At 43.3% G+C, this 13,027-nt stretch overlaps 1 protein-coding gene across 1 annotated transcript in view; it reads left to right on the top strand.

Annotated features, from left to right (window-relative positions):
- prkcbb (protein kinase C, beta b) overlaps positions 1 to 6,954 on the top strand; it is a 103,884-nt gene extending 96,930 nt beyond the window's left edge. Inside the window, exon 17 of the mRNA XM_083780232.1 lies at positions 2,521 to 6,954. Coding sequence (XP_083636358.1) covers positions 2,521 to 2,700 — 180 coding nt within the window. The 3' untranslated portion in view covers positions 2,701 to 6,954. The remainder of the gene's footprint in view (positions 1 to 2,520) is intronic.
- Positions 6,955 to 13,027: the final 6,073 nt, after the last annotated feature.

Here is a 13,027-nt window from a genome sequence, read left to right as displayed (position 1 = left end):
ATCATGCAGTCCAGCTGTATGGAATTGAAGATGCATTGCTTCTATTCCTCCACTAATTTTTCGCAGGTTTTTTTCTTTAATTTGTCACCCATCTTCTGTACTGTGTGTGTGACGTGTGCGCGCTCGCACGTGTGTGTGTGTGTGTGCGCACATTGTAATCGGGCTGTTTAACATTCCACTGTGGTTTCTCATCTCCTCTGATGTGTCGACTAACATATGTTGTCTGATCTCTCCTCCTCTCTCTCTTTCTTCTCTCTTCTTCTCCTCCCATTTCTCTCTCTTTGTCACCCTCTTCTCTGGTCTCTCTTTCTTACTTGTTATTAATCTCTTCTCCTTTGTCCTTTCACCTTTATCTCTCTCTCTCTCTCTCTCTCTCTCTCTCTCTCTCTCTCTCTCTCTCTCTCTCTCTATTAATTTGAGCATTGAAGCTACAGTTTGTAGAACATGTGTCCTTGATAAATAGAAAACATTCTTCTGTTCATGCTGTCATGCTGGAATACACTAGAAATTATGTTTGTATATTTGATTGATTGATTGGTTGATTGGTTGATTGATTCGGTTTGCTGGTCTTAGTTTGTTGTTCCGGGTTGGTCGTTGGTATGATATGCCCGCCTCCATATTGAACTGGCACCACACAGGTCTTCTATCTGTTTGTCCATTCAGTCATCCATGTATCCGTCCATCCATCCAACCATCCATCCTACGCTCAAATTTCCACTCTACCCCATCCATCCAGCCAGCCATCCATCCGTCCGTTCATCCATCCATCCATCCATCCTTCCATCCATGCATCTTTACTTGTGTCTCTGTGTTGTCATAGTATTATTGAGTGTTTATGTTTGTAATGCATGCTCCAGGGCTCTGTCTCAAATTGAATCCTGTACCTCCCGTGTGCAGTGCTCTGCTTATAACCGTAGGCCACTCCGACTATAATAATAATCATATCCATGCGGTTTGACTCAACGGGAACACACTGACAACGTCGAGTGCAGGATTACTAAACTCGTTTCAGACTGCAAGAGTCAGAAAGAGGGCTCTGTCCTATTCTGATTTATGACCTAGTGTTTAAACGATATTGATTTCCAGTTGGGTGGGACTTATCCTTATTAGGATCATTCGCACACCGTGGGTTCAGTTAAGTTCATGAAGTATTCTATATCAGTTCAGATACTTTACTGTGAATGTCTCAACTTCCTGGCACTTGTATTGTATTGTCCTATGGGGAGGAAACCCCACCCATTATCTGGCGCCCCAGTGAGATGAAAATGAATGCACATATTTCTAATTCATCTGGAAGTGCTGTCGAAGCCGGGCCTGTTAAGTACATATCATCTCCTATATTGCCCCCAAACCGTAAACAGCCTGCCTGGATTTTATTTGGTCGACGAGTTTCTCAGACTTAATGAGTCTTGAGTCTGTCCCTCTGAGTGATGCCAGCAGAGAATAACAAAGTCCTTTTTGTCTTAATTAAACCTCAATGCAGGCACGTCAATGGAAATTAACGCAAAATGAAGACGTTATTAAATAAATGTCTGGCCCAAAGCCTCTGCGAGGCTTACTGTTGGGAAAATATAGAATTTTCAAATTGAACATGAAGCCTGACACGTGGTCTCAGGGGTGCGTGGGCTCCAAATGGTGAGGAAAAAATTATAATGGTTTCATTTGATTTAAATTCGGCTGACATCTGTGTCTTACAATTTACAATAACAATTTAGGCATTAACAGATGCTCTTATCCTGAGCGACATACAGTACAAGTGCAAGATTAGAGACTTAAAAGAATGCTTCATCTTTTCCCAACCTTATCTCACTGTAGGAAGGCACCATTTCTGTCTTTCTAACTCTGTGTCCCAGAGAGGGGATTTCCAGCTTTCGCCATTTATCTTCCTGTGGAACATGTTTAATAGTAGTTAATACAACAACAACAACAACAACATCAAAACAGAAATCAGTAGACAAAATGGCACTGTGCAATAGACCTCCTTCAGTCGCAGCAGCACTGCTGTCAGCTGCATTAGCATTAGTCTAGCAACCTGCCTGGCGTGGTGTACAGTAGTGCCTGGCGTGGTGTACAGTAGTGCCCTGCCACAGAGCCACAGGACGTCATTTGAGGCAACCTTTCCCCTGTTTTTTGTATTGATGTACACTTGAATTTGCTTCAAACATTTGAACAACGACAAGCGCACAAAACCCAGAGGTCTGAGGCGCCTAATAATCTTAGATCCGTCATCAGTGGCATCATCACTGCATTCACTTTGAACGTCCTTTTACCAGGACAAACTCAAAGCAAAGTACACCCTCTCTGCATACCGTTGTTCTCATGTTTGAAACCATGCTTGCATTACTTGTCGCCACACACCCGAGTTCAACCCCTCCATCTCCTTTTTTTTGTTTTCCTCTCACTCTCTCCCTCCCTCCCTCCCTCCCTCCCATTCATCCATCCACCCGTCCCTTCTTCCTCCCACTCCTCCCGCCCCCTCCCCTCCTCCCTCCTCCTCCTCCTCCTCCTCCTCTACGACAGTGTGGCCGGGAGGCAGAGAACTTTGACCGCTTTTTCACTCGCCACCCTCCAGTACTGACCCCTGTCGACGAGGAATTCATTCAGAACCTGGACCAGGATGAGTTCCAGGGCTTCTCCTTTATCAACCCAGAGTTCCCTGGAGCCTGCACTGATGCCTCTGTCGCCACAGAGCAGGCCTGAGCTGACACGCACACACTCACGCATGTGAAGAAACACGTTTAGCATTATGCCGTACTGTACAGTACGCCCGCACACGTGCACGCACCCACACATGCTGAACATATGCGCTCACATAAACAAGCGTAATCATATAGAATTACACACGGAGATGTTTACACATGCACGCAACACACACACACACACACACACACACACACACTTCTCTTGGGTTCTATCAATACATATCTAAAGACACACATCTGCATGCACAGACTTAGAATTACAGTACGTAAATACACCTACACGTACTGTACAGTATCAGCCCTACCCACACATACAATTCTCATTTGTGCATGCCAGATTTTAACTACATACACATGGACATAATTAGCATCTTAAGAATACAGTACATCCATGCTTTTACAACATTTCCTACTGTAGGAGGTTCATGCATACACACACACACACACACACAGATCAACACATGACTAACATTAGTTTAATGAATGTACACAGAGACAAACTTAGTGTACCGTGTAAGATATACACTCCAGCGTTCCCCTTCTTATATCTCTTTTTGTGAAAGGTGTTTTCAGTTTAGCTTAATCTCTGCTGTGTTTTGTTTCCCCCGTTCTATCAGAATATTATGTCTGCTGGATCATAATTATACACTAGCTAAACCTGGAATGTTTGAAATACCCCTGCATGAGTTTGAATAATCCTGGACTTCATTTCCCAAAAGCACCTGCCTCACTTTCACTGCCGACCTGACACCGATTTACGGTAAACATTTTTGGTACGTTTGGTATCACATTATGGTAGACATTTTGTTGTTGGGGTTTTTTTCCCTATTTAGAAAAGTATGACCTGTGCCACAAACAGCTGGAAATCACATTTTTACCTTCTGTTCCTGTGTCAATGCAGAGCAGTCTTGGACACAAGCTACTAAGATGCTGCTGGGAAATGCAGTCCTTTGGTCAGACATTAACTGCGTAATATTGTACTATTCAGAGATACTGTATCCTATATTTTAGTGTTTAAACAAGGAGAGAGAATAGTAGTTAGTTTCTTAGTGTAAAAACAAAAAAGCATGACTACCTTGAAATAGGAATCAGTTTACAGAGTGCGTGACTGCGCGTGTGCGTGCCTGTGTGTGTGTGTGTGTGTGTGTGTGTGTGTGTGCGTGCCTGTGTGTGTGTGTGTGTGTGTGTGTGTGTGTGTGTGTGTGTGTGTGTGTGTGTTCGTGCGTGAACGTACATGCCTGTCTTCCTAGCGCCTTGCCTGCATGGCTTTGTGTGTTAGCTGAATTTGTGTATTGATTGATTCCTTAATATCCCACCCCAAGCAGGCAGACTCTGTCTTATCCAAACTCCAAACCAATAGACACCTTCTTGTAGGGATGGGACGATAATCATTATTGTCGTTTATCGTAAAAATAAAATAAAAACCGCTCACAATAATAGTATCGTGGAAATGTACAGTACATTTATCACAACATTGTCCTCCGTCATACACTGGGACTAATTAGCTTTTGTTGAGCTGCAAATTCAGTTCCACTTAGTAGTACCTGTAAAGAACGCTCTTATTTCACTCTACGCAAATCCATTAGCCAAAAATAGCAGCTCACAAAGCACGTTGTGAGCTCGTAGAGCGGCTATCGCTGGCAAAAGTTCCCGCCCAGAATAGGGATTCTGTTAACAAAGGTTGCAACTTAAGTCTTAAGCATATTTTGATTATCCCGGTAATACCGTTAGTCGCAATTATTTTTGCCACAATAATCGTAACATGTCATTTTCATAGCATCCCATCCCTACCCCCCTTCTTCGTAGAGGCCAAAGAAGGAGACATTATTCAGATGTCAGATCCATCTAAAGTCAGTGTTGTCGGTTGGCTTTTGGGGCTGGCCTTAAGGGTGTTGATGAGTCGACGTCAGGCAATGCAATGCAGGAAGATGTACTTGTTTTTGTTTTATTGATGTTTCCCCCAGCTAGCAATAATATTTTGTGGGGACAGTCGGACAGAATCTGGACCAAGAAAAGGCACAGAGTCAGACATTAGAGAGGGTCCTTGTCTTTGAAGTGCAGTCCCGCAGAAAACAGTTGGTGAAATGTCTTGCCATTTTGGCAGTAGCCATGGAAACAAGGATGCTACTACTTTTACTGTAGTAGTTAGCTAAAGTGGTAATATAACTTATAAGATGTCTGTTCTTGGTTTAGTGTACTGTAGTTGCAGCTATACACATCAATGCTAACTCACGAGAAGTTATTTGTGGTTTCTTTGCAATGCAATCTAAACTCTCGGTTTAGATTGTAAAAATAATCGGTACTAAAGAAATCAGCGGGACCATTATACAGACAGTGTTGGTCCCTTCCACAGATGTTTCATAAACAGTTGCCTCTTTAGGCAAGGTGAATTTTACTTTAGCTTTTTACAATGTTTGCTTCACAGTAAGATCATTTAAGACCAGAAACATTTTCTACATGCGGGGCACTATTATCATCTGCCTTAATTGTGGGAAATATGTACACACAATTGGAGATGCAAGTCTTCCACTGGGCACAGAAAATATGGACTGACCGTCGAAACAGATGGCTAGGATTAGCATAAGGCTGAGGGAGCAAAGGTTTGCTCCCGTTGGGAGTGGTATGAAATGGGCCTAGCCAGCTGAACTAGCTTTGATGATGGTACAACCCACACCAGTGAGTTCATCCGCCACCTGAACATACTGTATAATATCATATCTGAAACAGTAGTTGCATTGCAGTTCAAAAGTGTATCTGAGATACACTGTTGCAATAGTTTGCAACAGAACAAAGTTAAATCCATGTGTTTTTATGATGTAAGAGCAGTTAGCTGCAGTTAAACTTGGCACCGACCTTTACTGTGACTCGTTGTTTCATTGAAGTGACAGAGCACATAACTGTGTTCTAATTGGGTTTTATGGCAGTGCTGAGTTCTTTGACCTGAAACAGATGGCAAGCAAGAATTCTACTTGTGAGTGATGAGCTATCAGGATGATAGATACTGTCTACAGATAAAACATAATCTACACCTCAGGATAACGTTTTTCACAGATTTTGGAAGTATAAGCAGCTAATGAAAGATGAAAGATGAATCAGAACATAGTGCCCCGATGCGAAGGAAAATGGCCTCAGGGTTTGCCTCCGCAGAGTGTAATATTTTTAGATAACTCCAGGGCTTGTATTTGATTATCTAGCGGTATACCACAGCCACTTACCAACAATTTAATCATAAGTAGTGGTCTTCCTTATTTTGAGGCAATACACTGCAATAGAAACGTTTTGTTGGCGTTACAGTATCTCCAACCAAAATGTTAAAGTTATATCGAAATCCATGTTACTTTTAAGGATAGCGTGTGCTGTAGCTATGTAGGCTTAAATAACTGTTGATACAGTACCATTTTTATGAGACCACTTCCTTCCGATTATCTGCATGTCCTCTGTGCAATCAGAATTTAGCATTCTCTGAGGCCATGGTATAATAGGCAATAATGTTGAATTTGAAATGAATAGACAGACTAGAGTTGGCATGGGGTTGAAAGAAAGTCATTGGCTAAGCGTCATATACCCGTCTTATGATGTCAAAACCTAAAACTCAAGCTGTCGATAGAAGAGTGCATTGAAAAGTGATTCCAGACTACTGTTCCCTACTGTGTACTATTACTGTATGTGCGTGAAAGCCAATGAAAGTGTCAGGATTATGAGGTCATATTGTAAGGCTGCATCCTTGTCCAGGAATATACAGTATTCCAGTCCTATATCTGTTCCTGCATTTTGGAACAAAATATATAATTCCTGTATTATAGCAACCAATATCTTTTACATACCGTATGCATGTACAAAAACATACATTTATAAAACTGTGTCAAAGGTTCAAATGTGAATTCGTATATAATATATGTCTTATGACAATGTGGTCAGTATTGTAACAAATATAGGAGAGATGTTGATCAAGGATTCATGTATTTTTTTTGTTTTTGTTTAGTTTGTTTTGTTTCTACAATTCCTCCCAGCGGAGGGAGAAGAAAATGTACTTTGTGCATGAAAAGATAAATAATAATTGGCCTGCTCATGGCTAGGATTTACATAATATATAATGTATTAGACTCAATCAGTGCTTAAATGGTGTGGTCCGAGCTATCGTCCTGTATGCTATGTATAATGAAATATATCCGAAAGAAAATGCTCTCCATGTGCCAAAGTATTTTCCATAAAAACAAACGGCGTATAAAATAAATAAAATATTTCAAAGATATGTTGTAGGGAGGACTTGTTTTGATGTACTGTGTTTGCTATGTGTGCTATGACTCTTAAACTATTACTATTTCTCAAACTATCTCAAACTTATCTATATGTCTCTATAATCTCTATATCAAACCCTCGGTCTACTGCAAACGTTGTGCACATCAAGCTATCTATCTATAAATGCACCAAGTCTCTGTACAGTACGTCTGTCTGTATGTCTGTCTGTCTGTGTGTAATCCACGTAACTCGAGAACCATTCGCCCCACCGACTTCAAATTCGACACACACGTTCCACACCACCGCACAGGGTGCAGTGCCCGGTGTCGAATCGGCTGGACCCACGGTTGTCCAGAACCGCCCCAAAAAGGCCTCTGGACAGGGCCCCTGCCCAGGGTCCATGTGGAGCTGGCCTGTTCTGACATTCTGACATCTGCATAGACTTTGCATACAAGTAGGCCATGAATGGCGTGCAACTCTGAGTCGCTGAGTCGGTGGAGAACGTCAACATGCATACATATCTCAATCGGTCACGTATGTCGGTGTTGTCCCTCGGCCAATCAGGGACCACCGTTCTTACTCCAGCATGCATGCCATACCCGTCGATCACCCAGCCAATTAATGACCAAATGTACCATAGTTACGTCATCAGACAATCCCTGATTGGCCGAGCGACGCCACCAAAAATACACAATCCCTGATTGGCCGTGGGGACCACTGTGTATCAGAGATACACAATCTCTGATTGGCCGAGAGAGTCACAGAATGAAAACAGTTCTTGCGCTCTGCTCGCGCAAGTAATAACTGGGTGGGGCATGCATTTACAACTTGCATCGTTCCAAGTAGGCCAGTGCCCAACGGTCACTGCTCTAGAGGCTCTGGACAGGGCCCCTGACCAGGCTCTGGACAGGGCCCAAATTTGCAGATTGATTACACCTAATCACCCCTTGATCGCCATCGCTGGCCTGTTATGACATCACTATGATGTTCTGATGTCTGCATAGACTCCATATTTGGGCATGCCTGACAAAGAACTCCATATATGGGCATAAGAGGGACACAGACACAGTATCTCAAACTCTGTCTTCATCAAACTATCTCTGTCTAAACGTCAAACTTTCTCAATCCTATCTTATCAAACTCTATCTCAAACTCTGTGTGTGTCTATCTCACTATCTCTACCTCAAACAGTTTTACCTACTATTACTGTACCTATACTGTACCTACTGTCATACCTGGCTATGTCAAACTCTGTCTACCACAAACTATATCTCTAAATCAAAAAAATTCTGTCTACCTCAAACTCTATAATGTCTATCTCAAACTCTAAACAATTGTAAAGGTTGTTTGCTGTAGTAAACAAGGCAGTGTGTTTGAATCTGCATACAGGGCTCTCGCCCTCCCCTCGCCCTTTCTACCTCAAGCTAATGCTATTGTATTCCTTCTCTCAAACTTCCTTTACCTCAAGCCATCTTAAACTCACTCTCTCTCTCTCTCTCTCTCTCTCTCTCTCTCTGATGCTCTCTCTTGCTCTTATTGAGAAAGGTGAGACAGGGCAGAGAAGGAGAAAAGGAAGAAGCCACAAGGGAAAAAACTAAAGTGAAGATGAGAAAAGGAAGAGAAATGTAATGTGGAGGGAGCCATCGAGAAGGGGAAAAGAGAGGGAAAAGGGAAGAGAAAGGAGAGGTGCAACGTAAAATGGACGAGAGGACAGGAGAAGATGCTCGGAGAGTGAAGCCGTAGTATATAAGAGAAAGGAGAGAGAGAACTCCAAAGGGAACATGGAGACCACGAGAAGGTAGTGTCAGCGAGACTAGAGATGGCGAAAGGAAGAAGCTGTTGAGAAGGGGACAAGAGAGATGGGGGGGGGGGGACGGGTTGACAGGCTGTGCATATTTCATGGCTGTCACTTATCATAAGAGCCTGGTCTGATTGAGAGGGCAGGCCTGACCACGTCAAGGCGGAACGCGCGGAGCACGGCATACTGTACATCAGTGGCGAAAATAGGCTTCATCAGCCATGGGTTTTCTGATGAAAGGGGCGCCTCGCATGCATGCACGCTCTCAGAGCCAAACCCGGCTGTTTGTCGGGTATAGTTTGGACCATTTGGCACGGCTCTGGCGCGGTTCTACGCGTATACTTTGGCCAAATGGTGGTGGTGGTGGTGGTGGTATTGGTGGTGGTGGTGGTGGTGGTGGTGGTGGTAATGGTGATGTTGGTACTTGGTAGCAGCTCTAGCTGTGGGAGTGGCATTGCTGGTGTTGGCGTGTGTGGGTGGAGCAGTGTGCACTGCAGCGGCGTGCATGCGTGCGTGCGAGATAATTCCAGCCAGTGGCTGGGGCACAAAGCAGCACAACGCTTATCAGCCCAGAACAGGTCAGCGCTCCATACCGCTTTTCATTCACACGTTCTCTCGCTCGCTCTCTCTCACTGCTCCGCTCTCTTCCTTCCTCTCCTCTCCTCCGCCTACACCTCCCCTCTCATCCCACCCCCACCCCCCCTCTCACCCCCCCACTGACATCAGCTTGTCTCCTGCTAATCCTCCTCTCGTTACTGAAAAGCGAGAGAGAGAAGATGGAGAGAGAGAGGGACTGAAGATGGAAAGAGGAGGGAAGAGGAGATGGGAAGAGGGAATTAAAAATATATACAGTAGTGTTTCTCTGTTAGTCTCTGCTTATAGAACACAGTCAAGTTAAATCCAACGGGTGTACTGTGTGTGGGTGCGTGCGCACGTGCGTTCCTGTATTCTCATGATTATCCACATGCACATACATGTATACTGTACTTAGGTCTTGTGTGTGCATGTGCAATGCATACAGTACATACTGTATGTATTGCATGCAGTATACTGTACATAACAGACATCTTTACCTCTTTCCTGCATCCATAATGGGGAATATTTCCTGCTGATTATTGATATATAATTATCTCCAAATTTCAAATGACAATACTGGCTGTGTGCAATCCACGTAACTGCTGTAGACCAACATAACTGTACTGTACATGAAAATAAAAACATGCATTGCAAATTAGAAGAGAACAAGTATTGTATTCAAACCACACATTATAAATGTATAATCAGAACGTAAGTACAGTACACGCTGTCGACCAGCGTTCAACTTAGGCCACTGGCCACGTACGACCTGATGCTGCATTCTGTCAGGAGAAAGAAGCATCATCTGGCATCATGTTTACATTAGCACATTCCTCCCATTTCTGTGTGTGTTCACGATAACATACGTCGTATTTCCTGACCCTCAATCTTGCAGAGCTTGCAAATAGTCGTCTACATGCTGTCAATATATTGATCAGTTACAGTTAGTGATATACAAAGTCCAAACAAGGAGCGCTGGCCCAAAACACATATCAAAACTTGGTGTGGAGGAGGATGTATGCAGGTATAGAGGCATTCCATGTGCAGGTCACCCATTTGGATTAGATCAGAAAAGCTAATTAATATAAACAAATTCGAAAGCAAGAGGTTTTTACTGTCATCTGAATACAACAGAGCCTCAAAAATGAATTGATATTTCATATCGTTGCTGTCGAGCAAAAACCTCAATATTTTAACTTGTTGGTGTTTTGTCTTAAATTAATGCCCGACATGTCGCGGCACGTTTCTAGCTTTGGCTACTTTGGCTATTTTTGGTTTACACCCAACAGGGACGATATTATATAATATCAACATGACACAACATTTTTTTTATGTCATGACGTCTCTATTACTTTCTGTTCCAATGTGTATACGTGTGAATGCGTGTGTAATGATATACTTATCATGTTTTTCTATCAATACATCCACGCCAAGTACCGTCGATTGTATCTGTGTCTCAATCTCTCTCCATCTATCTCTCATGAACACACACAGTCTCTCCATATCTCTATCGCTCTGCCTCTCAGCGCTGGATGCAGCTGAAGCGTGCTGAGATGGAACACATTATGATCTGGCCTACATGGCTGGCAGCTGTGTGTGTGTGTGTGTGTGTGTGTGTGTGTGTGTGTGTGTGTGTGTGTGTGTGTGTGTGTGTGTGTGTGTGTGTGTGTGTGTGTGTGTGTGTGTGTGTGTGTGTGTGTGTGTGTGTGTGTGTGTGTGTGTGTGTGAGTGTGCGCGTGTGCATGCATGTGTGAGCTACTGTACAGTATGTGCACTTATGTGCATTGAAAATTCTCTAATGTAAATAGTTACCTCTTTGTGTTATTTGCAGGATTACACACACAGCAAAGACAAATGCACCAATGTACACATTGTTAAATGAAGGGTGATTATTTTACTGTGCACACATACTGTACACATAGACACACATTGTATGTAATGTATGAATTTGTCAGATGGCCATCCAACAAATACATATAGGCCTACAATATGTTATATATGACAATGCTACCGTACTGTATGTTGATTAAGATATATTAACATACAGCCGGTGATACTTGTTTTCCCCACATGTTGTAGCGCTAAAGCCTGAATCATACTTTTAATTAATTAAGCATTAGTTACACAGGGCAAATCATTCCAAATGACACTCAGACACACGGGTGTTGCGCTACTGTGGCCAGCAGCTCAGAGGGACTAGGCCTCTGAGCCAGGGACTCAAGTGGATCTCTTGAACTGAACCTGGGCCAGCTGACAGGTGTGTCCCTGGGTTTGGTGAAATTCATCTCCAACCATGTGGAGAGTTGGCAGAGAAGAAGGTAGGAGATGACGTTTTGTGAGTGGTGGGCTGAGCATCACAACTCCTCTCCCCATCCGCCACCTTCTATCCAGACCGCCTTGCCGTTGCCTATATACACTAATCCACAGAGCGCGGCCCCCTAGGTGGCGCAATCATAACTACGGTGTCAGAAACCCATCGCTGTGTGCATAAACTGCTCGCTTTACCTATTTTGCTAACTGAAGGCTCTGGCAGATGCAAAGTATCACTGACGTGCATCACGTTAGATCACTTGCTCACATTGGAAGTGTCAAATAGACTTTATTACTGTATATTCGGCTATTATATTTCAACCGCATAATAGCGATGGCCGACTCAAATCGCCAGGGATTTAACACACACACACACGCACGTTCTGTGGATTTGTGTACAGTCAAAATCTGGTGTGTTAATTTCTGAAAATCGTCACATTAGAGTCCCTTTCAGAGTTAATTTAGCACTCCAGATTTTGCTGTGTGTGTCAGTCATCTGAATTGTCTGTGCGATTTTTCATATTCCATTGCTAGTATTGGTTGCATTCCTTAAAGAATAAAAATGAAAGCCACAAATCGTGAACCATCGTTGCTAAATTTGAATCACACATTTAGGGGCCTCGAAACAATGCAGAGCCAAAAGCGATCACACATGCATGTTACAAATTTCTCACGGTTTGATTCAAAATTTGTCGTGAGACAGGTGACAATGTCAGTCACATCAAACAGGGTTTTGATACTCCATACCTTTACAAATGCCTTACCTTTATAGCCTTCACAAATGTGTGGCACCCGTGTGAAGTAAGTGGTGCAACTCCGTGTGGGGGGTCCCTCTACTAATATGTATGTGTGTTAGGCTGCACAACAGTGACATTTGGTTTTGAAAACCAACCAAATGCTGTTTTCGTGCTCAGACCCAGCCAGGCAGCCACACACAAAGCTACTTAATGAAGTGGTTGCACCACTTAAAAAGGCCATGAACTTACCATCCAATGGATACGAAAAAAGGAATCTCATGTTGACGGGCCTCTAAAGAGCGCATCTGCAAAAACAACTTTCATTCATGCCCGTAGGGACCGCGCAGGGAACGGTTGCACCATCTGTCGTATACAAACAATTTTCCCCTGCAGCTCTCGTGTCTTGACAGCTACAGCCCTGCGACTGACACAGCCCTGGGTAGGCCACCTGGCCTGGTGGGAATCTGTGCACTTTGTAGTTTAAAACTCTTATCTTCTATTATCTTCTTCTCCTGTCCTCTTATCCACTCTCCTCTCGATTATCCGTTCCTCTTATGTTTGTCAGTCTGTGAATTGGATTCTGGCTTCTGTCTGTGCAGGCGGGTGTGTGTTTCAGATGTACTTGTTGTCTTTATGACATCTCTCTATGGTATGATGCTAGCGTG

The sequence above is a fragment of the Protomyctophum parallelum genome, assembly GCF_964188405.1.
Source record: "Protomyctophum parallelum genome assembly, chromosome: 13".
NCBI lineage: Eukaryota > Metazoa > Chordata > Actinopteri > Myctophiformes > Myctophidae > Protomyctophum > Protomyctophum parallelum.
Note: the sequence above shows the minus strand (reverse complement) of the source record. Positions and strands in the feature narration are given on the sequence as shown.